We start from the raw sequence: 20,288 nt of genomic DNA, 5'->3' as shown, positions 1-20,288 counted from the left end.
AAATATTGATCAAGTAATGAGATTTCAATTTTTCTATTCCTTCAACATGTGACAAGTTATCAGGAAAGTATTTAAAGAGTAAATGTCAAAGGCATAAAAAGTTCATTAATATGGAATATTTTTAATCCATGAAAGATTTTTCTCAAACCAGAATATTTATATTAATCATGAGAAATAATGACATTGTATTATTTTTGAGTCCAGTCATTGCTAGCACAAATCAGATAGAATCCACCTTCTCCCAAATAGACTTAAATTTAATGCTCATAGCAGAATATACTAGAGTGGAAAATAAAATTGAGCAATAGAATAAAGTTATCATTTCTAAAGTAGAATAAAAGTGAAAGGAGAAAACAATAATCAAGAGAGCATGACAGAAAGAAAAACACCAATACAGTATACTAACACATATATATGGAATTTAGAAAGATGGTAATGATAACCCTGTATGCGAGACAGCAAAAGAGACACAGATGTATAGAACAGTCTTTTGGACTCTGTGGGAGAGGGAGAGGGTGGGATGATTTGGGAGAATGTCATTGAAACATGTATAATATCATATATGAAACGAGTCGCCAGTCCAGGTTCGATGCAGGATACAGGGTGCTTGGGGCTGATGCACTGGGATGACCCAGAGAGGATGGGGAACTCGTGTACACCCGTAGCGGATTCATGTTGATTTATGGCAAAACCAATACAATATTGTAAAGTAATTAGCCTCCAATTAAAATAAATACATTTTTAAAAAAGAGAGAGCATGACAAACAAGACTGTTTTACACCAAGAGGTAGCGCTCCTGGTAAAGAACCCGCCTGCCAAAGCAGTAGATATCAGAGACTGGGGTTCAGTCCCTGGGTCGGGAAAATCCCGTGGAGGAGGGCACAGCAACCCACTCCAGGATTCTTGCCTGGAGAATACCCTGGCTATGGTGCAGAGGGTGGCAAAGCGCTGGACACGACGGAAGCTGCAGATCTCTCCTCGGGTCTCAGCAGTGAAGGCACTGAGCCTGGCACCAGGTGTCGCTATAAGCTGAGCGACTTCAGTGAGTGTATATTTCACCTGAAGGATTTTAAAGGACACTCACTGCACTTTATGGAATATATTGTTAAATTTGCTCCAAATTAAAACAGTTATTTTACATTTTTGCCTAAAATGTTTCATATTTGTCTAAATTATATTTTATTTCTTAAAAACTTCCATTATAGCTGAAACCTGTAAGGGTCAAATTAGGGATTAGGGTTAGGAAAAAGATCGTATTGCATACCAAATAAAAGGGGAAAAGTTAATCTCTGTAAACAGTTGAATTCAAAATTTGAATCACAAAAATATATTAATGTGAAGATTAGCTAATAGGTAAAGCAAAAACTTTTAGTCACTCTTTAGGATTTTAGCAATAACAAAATTTTTGAATTTCTAGCTATAGATTTCTATCTGTTATATATAACATATAAACTGAATTTCTAAAGTTAACATATAATATACCATATAAATATTTAAGGTAGCTCTAGATCATACCACATTGATAAAAATATTAATGTGAAAGTTAGCTAATCATGTAAGATTTTAGCAAAAACAAAAATTTTCAATTTCAAGCTACAGATTCTACCTATTAAATACATAAATCAAATTGCCAAAATTAACATGGAATACACCTTATAAACATTAAGAGATAATTTTCTTGATCTTTGGGGCTTCCCCGATAGCTCAGTTCTTGACTATGAATCAGATCAAACTACTGTGTTTCTTTTAGTTAGTGCAACAGCTACAAAGATCCAGTTCCAGTTTCAGTTCAGTAGCTCAGTTGTGTACGACTCTTTGCAACATCATGGACTGCAGCACGCCAGGCTTCCCCGTCCTTCACCAACTCCTGGAGCTTGCTCAAACTCATGTCCACTGAGTCAGTGATTCAATCCAACCTTCTCATCCTCTGTCATCCCCTTCTCCTCCCGCCTTAAATCTTTCCCAGCATCAGAGTCTTTTCCAATGAATCAGTTCTTCCCATAAGGTGGCCACAGTATTGGAGCTTCTGCTTCAGCATCAGTCCTTCCAATAAATATTCAGGACTGATTTCCTTTAGGATTGACTGGTTTGATCTCCTTGGAGTCCAAGGGACTCTCAAGAGTCTTCTCCAGCACCACAGTTCAAAAGCATCAATTCTTCGGTGCTCAGCTTTCTTTACAATCCAACTCTCACAACCATACATGACTACTGGAAAAACCATAGCTTTGACTAGATGGACCTTTGTTGGCAAAGTAATGTCTCTGCTTTTTAATATGCTGTTTAGGTTGGTCATAGCTCTTCTTCCAAGGAGCAAGCATCTTTTAATTTCATGGCTGCAGTAACCATCTGCAGTGATGCTGGAGTCCAAGAAGATAAAGTCTGTCACTGTTTCCATTGTTTCCCCCATCTATTTGCCATGAAGTAATGGGACGAGATGCCATGATCTTAGTTTTTTTAATATTGAGCTACAAAAATAGGACTTCCCTTTTGGCTCAGCAGTAAAGAAGCTGCCTGCCAAGGCAGGAGATGCAGGTTCCATCCCTGGGTTGAAAATATCCCCTGGAGAAGAAAATGGCAACCCACTCCAGTATTCTTGCCTGGAAAATCCCATGGACAGAGGAGGCCATGGGGTCACAAAGAGTAGGGCACAACTTAGTGACTAAACAACTACAAAGATGTTTAGATAGGTTGCCACATGGTTCTCAAACATTTCATACAATGTTTCAGTGGGATTTATTTTGATCCTGTTAGAAATACCCTGCCTTCACTAGAAGAGAAACTTGGTACTTACTCAGAAAAGAGAAGCATCACCGAATTTACTCACCTGTAGAATGTGCGGCTTGAAAACCTTTTCTTTGAACAGATGCATCAGAGACAAACCGAACAAACATGTTATTTCCAGTAGCCACAAGGGGCTCTGGTATCTTGTTCCCACACAGTCGTCCAAGAACTGGTGATTTATCTGTTTCTCCATCATATACTTCCAAGTGATCATAAGCGCATTCTTGATGCTGCTCAATCTCAAATTCAGTAAAGGCCTATTAAGAAAGAAAAAAAGAAAATTTATAAAGCCACATATCACTCAAAATGGGTTCTTTTCTTTGCAGCAGAAAAAGACAAATACTGTATATCAATGCATATACAAGGAATTTTAAAAGACAGTACTGACAATCCTACATGCAGGACAGCAAAGGAGACACAGATGTAAAGAACAGCCTTTTGAGCTCAGTGGGAAATGGCCACGGTGGGATGATTTGGGAGAATAGCATTGAAACATGTACATTACCATATGTAAAATAGATGACCAGTGTAAGTTCCATGCATGAAGCAGGGCATCCAAAGCCGATGCTCTGGGACAACCTAGACAGATAGGGTGGGGAGGGAGGTGAGAGGTGGGAGGGGACCTCAGGATGGGGGGGGGGGGACACATGTATACCTGTGACGATTTGTGTTGATGTATGGCAAAAACCATCACAGTATTGAAAAGTAATTATCCTCCAATTAAAATTAATTAATTAATTGAAAAAATATGTTCAGGGTTTGCAAATGATTTAATCCATCTAGCACATTATTGAAAAGGGGTGTGAAATCAATAGAATATAAAGTCTAGGAAGACATAATGAGGAAAACAATGCAATAATATCACGTGAAATTCTATTTGACTATTGCAACTAATTCTACTGTTGCAATTAAGTCTACTCCAGAAATTAGATGGATTATAATAGCAAAATGATATTTTATTCTGAATTTATTCTTAATGCATTAGAAAATTTTGAACAATTATATTTAAAATGTGATTCCTTCTGATGCTGATGATCATAAACTGTTGAACATCATCATACCATTGAGCATTTAAAATAAAAAGAAAATCTCATAATTTTAAAAGTAAGTATTTTCACAAAAATTAAATATACTAAACCTTAATAGAATACATAAAGGGGTTTTCATCATATATTTATTTGGGTCTTACAACCCATATTATTAGAAAATACTAATATGTCTTCAGGATAGATTATTTTTAATTAACTTTTCAGAGAGATACTACACTTATTTTAACATTTGGAGTATTACAAATTTTAGTATGCTTTTTTATGTGTAGGTGTTAGCAAATTGTTAAAAGTTTATTAAATATATAGTAGTAAATTCAACAACAGAGAGTTTAATTGAGATGGGCTTAAAATAATAATTGTCCAAACTATTAATAATTCTAGGAATTGTAGGTTATTTGTGACTGCCAATTAAAGCTTTTTCATTTCCCCATCATGTGTTCAAGAAATAAACCATTAATCCTACTTAAGTGCAAAGAGCAAACCTAAAAAATAAGTTGGAGAAAATATAAAATAAGCGTGAAAATGTATTAATTTTGCTACAATCCCTGCAGTATAAAATTTTTCACACAAATGTTTTACATGCATATTTTTAAATGCAATTTTGTGAAGCGATCATAATTCTCGATTGAAGACACAATTTTATATTTTTCAAAGAAAAAAGTGACTTAGACTTGGATTTCCCTCAGTGACGACCACATTTATGTATTCTATTCCACACTACCACTTGATCTCACTTCTATCTTTAGAGGAGTAAGTAAGGTAAGCAATGAAGGAAGCAATTTATATTAATTAGGGAGTAGGAGAAGAGAGTGAAGAGACAAAAGGAAGAAGGCTGATCTTTTATGTCTCATCCCACTGTGCCCTACTTAAAAATATAAATTAAAAAGTTATAACCAATAAGTGTTAGCAAATCTCTATTTGTTATAACTATTATGAGTAAAAGGAACAATCATTTCATTCATCCAATGACACTAGATAGTACAAAAAGGATTAAATACAGCACAAAGAATCTCACTGGAAACAAACCGTGCAGAAAAATTACAGTGAACAAGAAGACTTTAGCAGTTTATTTAATTTGAAGCACAACATTCAAAGTGTGCACCACTGAAGGGTTTGTCACATATTAATCTCTGTAATCTAGTTGCAGAGAATGAAACAAAGTAGAAACACAGTGCTTGGAAAATAGAAAACCCTGAATGGACTGTTGGCTATGTCCAATCATCTACCTAACTACCTAAACCATGTTGGTCAATCCCATGAATGGAAACACCAAGGACATGGCAAACCAAAACTTCTGGTTTTCTGCCTCTCATAAGAGGGTAGTCAGTCAGTTTTTATTATCTTTGTGTATACATAAACAGTCTCAATATCAGTTTGTAACTCTTAAGAAAACAATAAGAGAAAATTAGCTTAACTTCATCCAGAGGGTTTTTTTTTTTTTTTAGCTAAATATGAAACCAAACTTCTAAATACTAAGAAAAATATTGTATAAAGAGAAATAACATCTGAAAACGGTTGCATGTCGAATAATTGTCTCTTTGGAATGGACTTTAGAAGCATTCATCTATAAATATAAAGAGCAGAGAAACCCACTGTGTAGAAGAGAAAACTTTAAGAATGATGGGAGTAATGACATTCTAAAGCTTATCCTGTAAGTAAAAGTTAACAATAGGATCAGAATTTACAGACCCCACGTGTTTAGTCCATTGATTGGTCCATTGAAAATGAAGTGAATGAGGTAACTAAAGGGCTACTTCAATTTCTAGTGAAATGCAGGATGTCTGGAGTAAATCATAACGTCTGTTTTACAGAACATAGCAATACCACAGAAGGTGTCATTGAGTTAGTGTGCTAGGGGCGACGCTGACACTTGGTCTGGAACCAACTAACTCCAGGTTTTTATCAAATTACTAACAGAATCAGACTGATTTTCTAAGAGTCACATCAAGCAGTTTGTGTAGCTGATACATTCTCAGTAATCCAAATAACTCTCATTCATTAAAGTATTGATTAATTTTCCCCCTTGGAATTAATAGCAGCTTGTAAGGTTAGTTGCAAAGATTGGGTGGTCCTTTTCCAAAAGCCAGCTTAATCCAAATGCTTTACCACACACAAGCAAAATGTGACTAATTCACATGGTGAGATCTCATAAATCTGCCCTGTAATATGTTAGAGACATATATGTAGAGGCATCTCCATATATAATGACTTTGCCTTAATAGGAAACATTTCTAGGCCATAGAATGGCATTATAAGAGTCCATGGAAAATCTTTAAAAACTGGCTTCAGAGTCCCCAAAGGTAAAGTAAGATACAGAATTTATTGTTTTCTTCTATCACACATTCTGAGGCAGGGATCTCTATGTCTAAATGATGCAGAATGTGAACATTTCCAGTCACCAGGAATCAATGCCACGGAGTGTGCCTCCCGAAGTCTCTCAAAAAATCTCCCAAAGATTCTCAAAAAAAATTCCCCCAAAGCCCTTCAAATTTACAGTGAAGACAGGACAGAAAAGTTGATGTGTGGAGCTATAAGGAACTCCGATTTCTGCTGAAGCACTGCCCTCATTTTAGGGGAATTTTAAATACCTTTCTTAAGCATCTGCACTCAGACTTTACAAGACAGTTTGGTATTCAAACATTTAAACCTTATTCACTGCTTTATTATACTTCTATGATTAAGGTTAATGATCCATGTTTTAGACCAAAATGAGTGAATGACAGTACATTCTAGTAAGAAATTCTAAATCATTTAAAGAGAATCATTCAAAAGAAACAAAATTAACCTTTCATTTTAAGCTCTGGAAAGAATAACTGCTTTTTTGGAACATCCAAGCAAACCTAATCTACCTTCCTAGCTTCCGGCCAGGCTTCCATATACAGCCCTTTCACATGCACATTACTTTGCCAACAAATGTCCATATAATCAAAACTCTGTTTTTTTCCAATAGTCCTGTATGGATGTGACAGTTGAACCATAAAGAAGGCTAAGCACGGGAGAACTGGTGCTTTTGAACTGTGGTGTTGGAGAAGACTCTTGAGAGTCCCTTGGACTGCTAGGAGAACAAACCAGGCAATCCTAAAGGAAACCAATCCTGACTATTCATTGGAAGGACTGATGCTGAAGCTCCCATACTTTAGCCACCTGATACAAAAACTAATTCATTAGAAAAGACCCCGATGCTAGGAAAGATTGAAGGCAGGAGGAGAGGGGGACGACTGAGGTTGAGATGGTTGGATGGCATCACCAACTCAATGGACATGAGTTTGGGTAAACTCTGGGAGTTGGTGATGGACAGGGAGGCCTGGCGTGCTGCAGTCCATGGGGTCACAAAGAGTTGGAATAAATGAGCGACTGAGCAACAAAAACAATAAAGAGGTACTTTTGCCTGAAAAGGTATTCTTGTCTGAAAAATCTCTTGGACAGAGGAGCCTGGGGGGCTACAGTCCATGGGGTAGCAAGGGTTGGACACAACTTAGAGACTAAACCACCACCAGAGGTACTTTTACTGAAAATACAAGCACTAGCTAAAGGATACGGCCGTTCAAAGTCTCTACATACATTCACAGAGGACAAGATAATAAAATAATAGTGCTTAATGTGGAAATAAAATTTAGCCAGGGTGACTACAAACTTAGAGAATTAAAGAGACTGATACAATGTGAGCAGTTGTGCGATGAGATTCGGACCTCTCTGGTTCTATCCATCCTTTGCATTTTCCTGCCTTTGATAAGAACTATCATTTAGTTTTCCTCAAGATATTGGAAGGATTAGAGGCCACTGGAAAAAATGGCACAACTGAATTCAAACTCTGGTCTTCTGACAACAGTGATCAAATACACTTATAACGGATTTATGGTGGAGAATTATATATCACTGTGAGTGTTTTGTTTCCCAAATATCCCACATATGAAGCTGTGAACTACAACTATATAACTTAGCAAAGCTAGGATATGATACATAAAGTTAAAATGGTATATTAGCCTATTGCTATGTGATCCTATGCCTAGATCTTTTTTCAGTTGTTTAAAATTTTTTTTTAATGTAGAGTAATTTGGAATATGAAACAAGTACCAAAAATTTAATAATGAGTAGAGAGAGACTTTCAGAACAAAGACATGGTAAAGCCAGGAATGACAGATCACTATCCCTTTATTCATTCAGAACTTTATCCCTTTTCTAATAGAGAGACTTTTTCCAAGTATCTTTCAGCCAAGGTTTCTTTTACTTTTTTTAAAATATAGATTTATTTATTTTAACTTTAAAACTATTATGATGCAGTTAGCTTTTAATGATTACCACACACACACACAAATACAAACTCCAAAAACAAGGCAAATATATTCGTTTCCTCCAGCAAATTTGCTCCCGGAAATTACGGCACATTTACAGGCTCAATGCAATACACTTTTATTGTTCTAGAACTGTGGAAGTCAGTGGTCTAAAGTGGGTGAGGAAGCACTGTGCTGCTTCTAGGGGTCCTTGGTGTGAATCTGTTTCCTTTGATTTTCTTCAGCATCTAAAGGCTTCCCTCATTTCTTGGCTCACGTTTGCTTCCTCCATCTTCAGATCCAACAGTAGAACACTTGGCTCCCTCTTGTAAGGACCCACAAGATTGCTTCAAGCCCATCTAGATATTCCAGGATAATCTTTTCATTTGAAGACCCTTGATTTAACCACAGTGCCTTTTGGCATATAAGATAATGTATGCAAAGGTTCTGAGAATTAGGAGATGGTGATCTTTGGAGGATGGGGAGCATCATTCTGCCTACCGAAGAAAGTAAAGCCAAATTTTTCACCCTCTGTGATTTTCAGGGGAAATGAGGACAAAAACTTATAATTACACAATTTCAAACTTTTTTTTTCTCTTTTTAATTTTATTATTTATTTATTTTTTTACTTTTCAATGTTGTATTGGTTTTGCCATACAACAACATTCAAACTTTTTTCTATGTGAATTTCTTAGCTCAATTCAGCAAAGTAAGTCCCACCGAAAAAAATCTGACTTGAAGCCTGATTTTTTATAATTAAACTTTTACTGGGATACAACTATGCCCATTAATATGTTGACTGGCTCCACCTGTCAGCACACAGGATGCTTAAATGCTTCCTGAGCCCACAGCCACCTCTGCACACAGCCCTGCCCAGCAGAGGGCCAGGGCCCAGCTCTACCTATCAGAGAGCAGAGAACAGATGCCAGAAACTCACAATCCTATAACCTGTGGTCCTAAACTGTCACAGTAGGCCAAACCCTGCCCTGGGACCAGCTGGATCTCAGCCCACTAGCAGGCTAGCACAAACTCCGGGACATCCCAAGAGCCTGTACCCACCTGTTTCAGGAACTGTCCCCTCTCCTCCTACCAGTGACGTGATATCAACTCTGGGATTCCTGGACCCTGGAACCAGAGTCCAGGACCTGACTTTGCTTGCCAGTAGTCCTGCACTAACACCAGGACCAGATTTCACCCACCAGTGGGTAGGCTACAGCCCCAAAGTCTTATGGACTCTTTTCATCAGTGAGCCAGCACTAGACTCGGGACCCCCTGGATTCTGCAACTGGCCACCTTATGACCAGGCCCCTGTGTGGAACAGCCAGCAGCCTCCATACAAGGCAAGCCCAAGCAATCAAGCAGACCTGGGGTCAACCAAGCCTAACAGGCCACCCAGATATTCAGCCTGCCACAACTAAAAGACTTATACAGTCCTAATAGGGAGATCCCCTAGAACATATAGTTTGGGCGATGAGAAGGGAGTGCACTGCTGGCACACATAGGACACTTCCTGCAAATGGTCACTTCTCCAGGATCAGGAAACATAACCAAACTATTAGATACATAAAAATAAAAACAGCAACTTAGACAAAATGAAGCCACAGATGAACATGTTCCAGATGAAGGAACAAGATAAAAATCCCAGAAGAACTAAATGAAGTGGAGCTAGGCAATCTACCTGAGAAAAGGTTCAAGGTAGAGACTGTAAAGATGATCAAAGAATTTGGGAGGAGAACGATGCACACAAAAAGTTAGAAGTTTTTAATAAGTTAGAAAATAATAAATGACAATCAGACAGAGATGAAAAATATAGCTGAAATGAAGATGCACTAGAAGGAATCAAGTGTAGACTAAATGATAGAGATCTAAGCAGAACAGAAAGCTGGAATAAAAAGTACTAGAAATCACTGGTAATGAACAGAGAAAAGAAAAGAGAATGAAAAGCAATGAGGACAGTTGAAGAAACCTCTGGGACAACATAAAATGCACTAATATTAGTATTACTAGTTCAGAAGAAGAAGAGAAAGAGAGAGGGGCTGATAATATATATGAAAACTTTCCTAACATGGGAAAGGAAACACTCCAGAGAGTCCAGGAAGAATGGAAAGTCATATATAGGATTAACCCAAAGAGGAATGCACCAAAACACACTGTAATTAAAATGACAAAAAGAAAAACAGAAAATATAAAAAGCAGCAGGGCAAGGCAACAAATAACATAAAAGGCCATGAAATTAAAAGATACTTGCTCCTTGGAAGGAAAGCTATGACAAACCTAAACAGCATATCACTTTGCTGACAAAGATCTGTATAGTCAAACTATGGTTTTTCCAGTAGTCATGTATAGATGCAAGAGTTGGACCATAAAGAAGGCTGAGTGCTGAAAAATTGATACTTTCGAATTGTGGTGCTGGAGAAGACTCTTGAGAGTTCCTTGGACTGCAAGGAGATCCAACAAGTCCATCCTAAAGGAAATCAATCCTGAATATTCATTGGAAGGACTGATGCCGAAGTTGAAGCTCCATACTTTGGCCACCTGAGGCAAAGAGCTGACTCGATGGAAAAGACCCTGATGCTGGGAAAGACTGAAGGTAAAAGGATAAGAGGGCAGCAGAGGATGAGATGGTTAGATAGCATCACCAACTCAACAGACCTGAATTTGAGCAAACTCTGGGAGATAGTGGGGGACAGAAGAGCCTGGCTTGCTACAGTCCATGGGGTTGCAAAGAGTTGAACATGACTTATCAACTGAATGACAACAAACATAGAAGAGAACTCTCATAAGACTATCGGGTGATTTTTCAGCAGAAACTCTGCAGGCCAGAAGGGAGTGGCATGATTTATTTAAAGTGCTGAAAGAGAAGAAAAATTTATAGCCAAGAATACTCTACCCAGAAAAGTTTTTTTCAAACTTAATAGATAAATTGAAAGTTTTACAGAAAAGCAAAATTAAAAGAATTCAGCACCACCAAACCAGTTTTGCACCAAATGCTAAAGGAAATTGTCTAGGGGAAAAAGACAAGGCCATAACTACAAACAAGAAAATTACAAAATGAGAAAGTTGGTCAGTAACACAATAATAGTAACACCTCACTTACATCAATGGACAGATGATCCAGACGAAAAATCAGTCTGGAAACACTGGCCTTAAATGGTCCATTAGACCAGCTCTATCTGAAAGCACTCTTAAGTGCACATGGAATATTCTCCAGGATAGCTCACATGCTAGGCTATAAAACAGGTCTTAGTAAATTTAAGAAAATTGAAATCACATAAAGCATCTTTTCAGACCGCAATACTTTGAGACTAGAAATCAACTACGAAGAAAAAAACTACGAAAAAACACAAACACATGGAGACTGAAAAATATGTTTCTAAACAATTAGTGGATCACTAAGTACTGAATTTCAAACTGATAAGGCTACACACATGCTCGACTATGGTTGAATTTTTAATAAAAATTTTAAAAATTAAATTATTGTCATATTATTATATACATCATTGTTTACTGGCACTTAATAAAGTATTGTGCCGAATACTTTGTGTACAAGAACATGTCTATATACACAAAATGTGAGTAAGCAGCAGCTTCAATTTTCAGATAAAGAAATTAAGGTTTTAAAATGGTAACTATCTTCCAAGATAATGCAACTCGTAAGTAGAAGTGCTACGATCTAGACACAAGTCTTTGGCAACCAAACTTTATGTTTCTAATCCCTCCCTGATGTATATATTTGCTTAATAATTTATTTAATCACTGTAACTTTGTTAAGATTTTATTCTAGTAAATATTCCTAATAATAATAGGAAACATTATTTTCTATTTAAATTATTACATAAGTGTACACAGGAATTATGGATCTCTTTCTTCTCTGATGTAGGATATTTTAAGGAAGAATAAGGTTTTTTTGTAGACACAGAATGCCTGTGCTTGAAGGTAATTAGCCTCTCAAAGGAGGCCTTACAAATAGCTGTGAAAGTGAGGGAAGTAAAAAGCAAAGGAGAAAAGGAAAGATATGCAGAGTTCCAAAGAATAGCAAGGAGAGATGAGAAAGCCTTGCTCAGGGATCAATGCAAAGAAATAGAGGAAAACAACAGAATGGGAAAGACTAGAGATCTCTTCAAGAAAATTAGATTTCATGCAAAGATGGGCTCAATAAAGGACAGAAATGGTAGGGACCTAAATGAAGCATAAGATATTAAGAAGAGGTGGCAAGAATACACAGAAGAACTATACCAAAAAGATCTTCATGACCCAGATAATCACAATGCTGTGATCACTCACCCACAGCCAGACATCCTGGAATGTGAAGTCAAGTCGGCCTTAGAAAACATCATTATGAACAAAGCTAGTGAAAGTGATGGAATTCCAGTTGAGCTGTTTCAAGTCCTGAAATATGATGCTATGAAAGTGCTGCATTCAATATGCCAGCAAATTTGGAAAACTCAGGAGTGGCCACAGGACTGGAAAAGGTCAGTTTTCATTCCAATCCCAAGGAAAGTCAATGCCAAAGAATGCTGAAACTACTGCACAATTGCACTCATCTCACACACTAGTATAGTAATGCTCAAAATTCTCCAAGCCAGGCTTCAGCAATACGTGAACCGTGAACTTCCAGATGTTCAAGCTGGTTTTAGAAAAGGCAGAGGAACCAGAGATCAAATTGCCAACCTCTGCTAGATCATGGAAAAAGCAAGAGAGTTCCAGAAAAACATCTATTTCTGCTTTATTGACTATGCCAAAGCCTTTGACTGTGTGGATCACAATAAACTGTGGAAAATTCCGAAAGAGATGGGAATACCAGACCACCTGACCTGCCTCTTGAGAAACCTGTATGCAGGCCATGAAGCAACAGTTAGAACTGGACATGGAACAACAGACTGGTTCCAAACAGGAAAAGGAGTACGTCAAGGCTGTATACTGTCACCCTGCTTACTTAACTTATATGCAGAGTACATCATGAGAAACGCTGGGCTGGAAGAAGCACAAGCTGGAATCAAGATTACTGGGAGAAATATCAATAACCTCAGACACAACCTTTATGGTAGAAAGTGAAATGAAGAGCCTGTTGATGAAAGTGAAAGAGGAGAGTGAAAATGTTGGCTTAAAGCTCAACATTCAGAAAACTGAGATCCTGGCATCTGGGCCCATCACTTCCTGGCAAATAGATGGGGAAGCAGTGGAAACATTGGCTGACTTTATTTTTCTGGTCTCCGAAATCACTGCAGATTGTGATTGAGCCATGAAATTAAAAGACGCTTACCCCTTGGAACGAAAGTTATGACCAACCTAGACAGCATTTTAAAAAGCAGAGGCGTTACTTTGTCAGCAAAGGTCTGTCTAGTCAAGGCTATGGTTTTTCCAGTGGTCATGTATGGATGTGAAAGTTGGACTATAAAGAAAGCTGAGCACCTAAGAATTGATGCTTTTGAACTGTGGTGTTGGAGAAGACTCTTGAGAGTCTCTTGGACTGCAAGGAGGTCCAACCAGTCCATCATAAAGGTGATCAGTCCTGAGTGTTCATTGGAAGGACTGATGTTGAAGCTGAAACTCCAAAACTTTGGCCATCTGATGTGAAGAGCTGACTCATTGGAAAAGATCCTGATGCTGGGAAAGACTGAGGGCAGGAGGAGAAGGGGATGACAGAGGATGAGACAGTTGGATGGCATCACTGACTGAATGGACATGGGTTTGGGTGGACTCTGGGAGTTGGTGATAGACAGGGAGGCCTGGCCTGCTGCAGTTCATTGGGTCACAAAGAGTCAGATAAGACTGAGAGACTAAACTGAACTGAACTATCTTTATAAACTTGCCAAGTTATCTAAACTGCCCAGGACTGCTTCCTTATTGATGTGTCATTTATGACATCAACTTCAGCTAAAATACAAGATACCACTACAACCATTGGGAACTATACACACAGTCTTATATCAGATACATTTTTAGGAGGTACAAAGTTCCCAGTCAAGCTATATTTTACTATTTGGAAAGCACTTTCAAGGAATAGAAAACCTAAGAAGATTTATATTTTTATTCGTAGAATTTCATATGAGAGACTGACTATTTTAGAATTTTTTAAATGATGCTCCCAGGCTCTTTGGATCCCTGTTCTCTAGTTTACTGTATTTATATGAAGATAATATTCCAGTGTCTTATAAATATAAGAGAAAGTCTGTGCAAGAATACAAGAAATCCTCAAGAACTGATATACTCATTCATATACACAATTCTACTTAATTTTCATATTCTGCTTTATAACAAAAATCATTATTTAAAGAGAAAACTTAATGAATATGTTCATGGGATTTCCCAGGCAAGAACACTGGAATGGGTTGCCATTTCCTTCTCCAAGAAAGCAGACTAAACTCCTAAAAATTGTTTTTAAAATGTGTCATGGAATTGTTTTCAGGGAAAACTTCCTTTTCTTTGCTTTTATATAATAAAATACTTATAAATGATTTTTTATTTTTTCATGCAGCCTAACATAAGAGGAATAACTGTGAGTTGTAAAGAAAGCTCCATGGCACACACGGTACCACCACAGCTTCTCTTTGCCTTTTCTTTTTGTCTGGTCTATAAAGAGACTGGAGAAGACAATGGCCATCCACTCCAGTACTCTTGGCTAGAAAATCCGATGGACAGAGAAGCCTGGGAGGCTGCAGTCCATGGGGTCGCAAAGAGTCAGACACGACTGAATGACTTCACTTTGACTTTTCACTTTCATGCATTGGAATAGGAAATGGCAACTCACTCCATTGTTCTTGCCTGGAGAATCCCAGGGATGGGGGAGCCTGGTAGGCTGCCATCTATGGGGTCGCACAGAGTTGGACACAACTGAAGCAACTTAACAGCAGCAGCAGCATAAAGAGACTAACTTGGAATGGAGTATCTATCAGCAGCTCTTGAAATAACAGGATTAAGATATTTTAGAATTTTCCAAGTTTCCTTGGAATCTATTTTCCAAATTTAGTTTGGGTTCAAGTTCCTCCATTAAAATTAAGGATCTTAAAGAAATTAAGCAAAATGTATTTATTTTAAACTCTGTATTTTCTTGATCAAATCTCCTATATAATAAATGTCAAAGCATACAGGTAGGTGGTTGGTTGGTTTGAATATTATAACCAGGGTTAGCCAAATGTATATTGGCTGATATCTGCAAGAGATAGTGATTTCAGTTATAAAGTAGATAAGATTCATTAACAATTATATTATAAACAAGGAGACAATAATAGTAAACATAAGGAACAATAATGCCAAAATGGCAAGAGTTAGAAGGTACAGCTGGAGAAGGCAATGGCAACCCACTCCAGTACTCTTGCCTGGAAAAATCCCATGGTTGGAGGAGCCTGGTAGGCTGCAGTCCAGGGGACACGACTGAGTGACTTCCCTTTCAGTTTTCCTTTATGAACTGGAGAAGGGAATGGCAACCCACTCCAGTATTCTTGCCTGGAAAATCCCATGGATGGAGGAGCCTGGTAGGCTGCAGGCCATGGGTTGCTAAGAGTCAGACATGACTGAGTGACTTCACTCTCACTTTTCACTTTCAAGCACTGGAGAAGGAGATGGCAACCCACTCCAGTGTTCTTGCCTGGAGAATCCCAGGGACGAGGGGCCTGGTGGGCTTCCATTGATGGGGTTGCATGGAGTTGGACACGACTGAAGCGACTTATCAACAGCAGTAGCAGCAGGAGCAGCAGAAGGTACAGCATTAAAATAACACTTGTTGGTAGCAAATCTGTTACACACTTTCTGCTGACACTGATTGTTCCAGTGATATTGTGAGTCAGATTTTATATGAACATGATTAATGATGTAAGAGAGTAGAATCAATATTATGCTCTGATTCAGAAACCTCAGAATGGCAAAAATGTGTTTTAGCAAATCTTTCAGGTAATTCTGATGCATGTTAATGTTGACAAAATCTGGCTTAGACTGCAACTACTTCTACAAAATCATAAAGTCAAACACTTATAAAGAGATAAGTAGTTGCATTAAAGCTCTTATTTTCCTTCTAAAAATTATCTTCTTAGGGTACTAGCAGGTGTAATCATTGTTGACCAGACTGTTTCCTGATCTTCATGTGGAATATTTGCCTGTAACTTGTGAAGATGCAGACTGTCCTAGAGTTGAAAGGGATGCTCAATAAGCTGACAGGTATATAATTATGTACAAATAAAATTATTGACATATTTTCAAGTTGATGTATATTAGAAGTTCCATTTCTTCTTGGATATATCATAGAATGCTGGGACTAGTGTTACTCTACCCTACATACGCCAAGAGCTAACTCATTAGAAAAGACCCTGATTTGGGGAAAGATTGAAGAGCAGAAGGGGATGACAGAGGATGAGATGGTTGGATGGCATCACTAACTCAATGGACATGAGTTTGAGCAAGCTCTGAGAGACAGTGAAGGACAGGGTAGCCTGGTGTGGTGCAGTCCATGGGGCTGCAAACAGTAAGATATGACTGAATGACTGAACAACAACAACAACTTTACAAAAAAGCCTATGTAAACAAAATCACAACTTTGCTGAACATATCAAAGAGCCAAAGTCACTAGCAAACATGTAATAGCAATCCACTCCCTCTCAGGCCCTGTCAAGCAAAGATGAGACACATGCATCTGATCACCAGCGACAGAAGACAGTTAGGGTGCCATATAACTAAGTTAGATGCATTTAGCTACAGTTGTGAGGTACTGTCAAGGTCAGGTGTGCAGCTGGATACAGCATCCTAAGATCTATAGAAACGGGAGTTTTTACACATGTGCAGGCTCTTCCCCATGGACCTCAGTCTCCTGGTCATGAGAAAGATGTGGGAAGAGCAGGAGATAGACAAGTACCTTTCTTGCTATTGCAGGCTTGGATGGGAAAGTGGTCACTTCTGGGAGAAAAGCATGAAGTCCTGTTGCAACCCTTCTGTGGAAAATGAAATAAGCTTCTGAGGGAGGAGTAGATAACCCATCACCACCAGGGCAAATGTGTAGACTCCCTGTAGCAAGGTGAAAAACAAATGAACAAGTAAAACTGGGGAAGTCTTGGACCCAGGAGCCTACTCCAATAATACCCAGAGACCTTCTAACACGTGGGAGAGGCAAAAAACAAGCAAAAAGACTCTCCCATGGAAGATCAGCCAGAGATGTGAGATGCAGTTTGGCTGCCAGGAAAAGAGGCAAGATCACTGGGAAAGGATATTTCTAACACCTAAAAACAGATCTTGTCTGAGGTGGAGAACCCCTTTCTCTCACTACCAGACTACCAAGTACCAAGAAGCATGTAACTGCAGTCTTTCACTGGTTGAATGAAAAAAGTCTGAAGAGGTATACAGTTGTGGAAGACATGAAAGAGGAAGCTAAAGCTGAAGATAAAGATGAAATATTGAGAAAATGCATCTGAAATTTCAGCCTCCAAGCCAAAACAAAGGAATTAAAAGCAAATGGTCCACTGAAGGTAATCATAGGATAAAGACAACCCAATCTCAACTGATTACTGACTATATTCACTCAGCAATATCCCTTCCCATATACACATATTCACTAACAGTCTAACACAGCCTGAGCTGTGTCCATTTCCAAATGTAAAGTCTCTACTGTTAAATATATAATGCATACTTAGTTGCTCAGTCATGTCTGACTCTTTATGACCACATGGAATGTAGCCTGCCAGGCTCTTCTGTCCATGGGATTTTCCAGACAAGAACACTGGAGTGGGTTGCCATTTTCCTTCTCCAGGGGATCTCTCCAACCCAGGAATGGAAACCAAGTCTCCTGTGTCTCCTGCATTGTAGGTTGATTCTTATCTGCTGAACCATCACGGAAGCCCACTAAATACCTATTATCTAAAATCAGATTGATTATATCCTTTGCAGCCAAAGATGGAGAAGCTCTATACAGTCAACAAAAACAAGACCAGGAGCTGACTGTGGCTCAGATCATGAACTCCTTATTACCAAATTCAGACTTAAATTGAAGAAAGGAGGGAAAACCACTAGACCATTCAGGTATGACCTAAATCAAATCCCTTAAGATTATACAGTGGAAGTGACAAATAGATTTAAGGGCCTAGATCTGATAGATAGAGTGCCTGATGAACTATGGAATGAGGTTCGTGACATTGTACAGGAGACAGGGATCAAGATCATCCCCATGGAAAAGAAATGCAAAAAAGCACAATGGCTGTCTGGGGAGGCCTTACAAATAGTTGTGAAAAGAAAAGTGAAAAGCAAAGGAGAAAAGGAAAGATATAAGCATCTGAATGCAGAATTCTAAAGAATAGCAAGAAGAGATAAGAAAGCCTTCAGCGATCAGTGCAAAGAAATAGAGGAAAAGAACAGAATGGGAAAGACTAGAGATCTCTTCAAGAAAATTAGAGATACCAAGGGAACATTTCATGCAAAGATGGGCACAATAAAGGGCAGAAATGGTATATACCTAACAGAAGCAGAAGATATTAAGAAGAGCTGCCAAGAATACACAGAAGAACTGTACAAAAAAGATCTTCATGACCCAGATAATCATGATGATGTGATCACTCATCTAGAGCCAGACACCCTGAAATGTGAAGTCAAGAGGGCCTCAGAAAGCATCACTATGAACAAAGCTAGTGGAGGTGACGGCATTCCAGTTGAGCTATTTCAAATCCTAAAAGATGATGCTGTGAAAGTGCTGCACTCAATATGCCAGCAAATTAGGAATACTCAGCAGTGGCCACAGGACTGGAAAAGGTCAGTTTTCATTCCAATCCCAAAGAAAGGCAATGCCAAAGAATGCTCAAACTACCGCACAACTGCACTCATCTCACAGGCTAGTAAAGTAATGCTCAAAATTCTCCAAGCCAGGCTTCAGCAATACATGAACCACGAACTCCCTGATGTTCAAGCTGGTTTTAGAAAAGGCAGAGGAACCAGAGATCAAATTGCCAACATCCGCTGGATCATGGAAAAAGCAAGAGAGTTCCAGAAAAACATCTATTTCTGCTTTATTGACTATGCCAAAGCCTTTGACTGTGTGGATCACAATAAACTGTGGAAAATTCTGAGAGAGATGGGAATACCAGACCACCTAACCTGCCTCTTGAGAAACCTGTATGCAGGTGAGGAAGCAACAGTTAGAACTGGACATGGAACAACAGACTGGTTCCAAATAGGAAAAGGAGTACGTCAAGGCTATATATTGTCACCCTGCTTATTTAACTTACATGCAGAGTACATCATGAGAAACGCTGGACTGGAAAAAACACAAGCTGGAATCAAGATTGCTTGGAGAAATATCAATAACCTCAGATATGCAGATGACACCACCCTTATGGCAGAAAATGAAGAGGAGCTAAAAAGCCTCTTGATGAAAGTGAAAGAGGAGAGTGAAAAAGTTGGCTTAAAGCTCAACATTCAGAAAACGAAGATCATGGCATCGGGTCCCATCACTTCCTGGCAAATAGATGGGGAAACAGTGGAAACAGTGTCAGACTTTATCTGTTCGGGCTCCAAAATCAGTGCAGATGGTGACTGCAGCCATGAAATTAAAAGAAGCTTACTCCTTGGAAAGAAAGTTATGACCAAGCTAGACAGCATATTGAAAAACAGAGACATTACTTTGCCAACTAAGGTCTGTCTTGTCAAGGCTATGGTTTTTCTAGTAGTCATATATGGATGTGAGAGTTGGACTGTGAAGAAGGCTGAGTGCCAAAGAATTGATGCTTTTGAACTGTGGTGTTGGAGAAGATTCTTGAGGTTCCCTTGGACTACAAGGAGATCCAACCAGTCCATTCTGAAGGAGATCAGCCCTGGGATTTCTTTGGAAGGAATGATGCTAAAGTTGAAACTCCAGTACTCTGGCCACCTCATGCAAAGAGTTGACTCATTGGAAAAGATTCTGATGATGGGAGGGATTGAGGGCAGAAGGAGAAGTGGACGACAGAGGATGAGATGGCTGGATGACATCACTGACTCGATGGACGTGAGTCTGAGTGAACTCTGGGAGTTGGTGATGGACAGGGAGGCCTGGCGTACTGCGATCCATGGGGTCGCAAAGAGTCGGGCATGACTGAGCGACTGAACTGAACTGAACTGATGATTAATCAAAAATTACATGACACACAAAAAGGCAAGGGAAAAAACACAGTGTTATGAGAGAAAATAATAATCAGAACAGACTCAAACATGACTGCTATGTTTAATGTATCAAATG

The 20,288-nt window shown here is 38.7% G+C and overlaps 1 protein-coding gene across 1 annotated transcript in view; it reads right to left on the bottom strand.

Moving 5' to 3' along the window:
- TLL1 (tolloid like 1) overlaps window positions 1–20,288 on the bottom strand; it is a 326,873-nt gene that overhangs the window by 13,392 nt on the left and 293,193 nt on the right. The window contains exon 19 of the mRNA XM_068989937.1: window positions 2,825–3,038. Within this exon, the coding sequence (XP_068846038.1) occupies window positions 2,825–3,038 (214 nt within the window). The remainder of the gene's footprint in view (window positions 1–2,824; window positions 3,039–20,288) is intronic.

Source organism: Capricornis sumatraensis, chromosome 17, assembly GCF_032405125.1.
Source record: "Capricornis sumatraensis isolate serow.1 chromosome 17, serow.2, whole genome shotgun sequence".
Lineage (NCBI taxonomy): Eukaryota > Metazoa > Chordata > Mammalia > Artiodactyla > Bovidae > Capricornis > Capricornis sumatraensis.
This window is presented reverse-complemented; position numbering and strand designations above follow the sequence as displayed.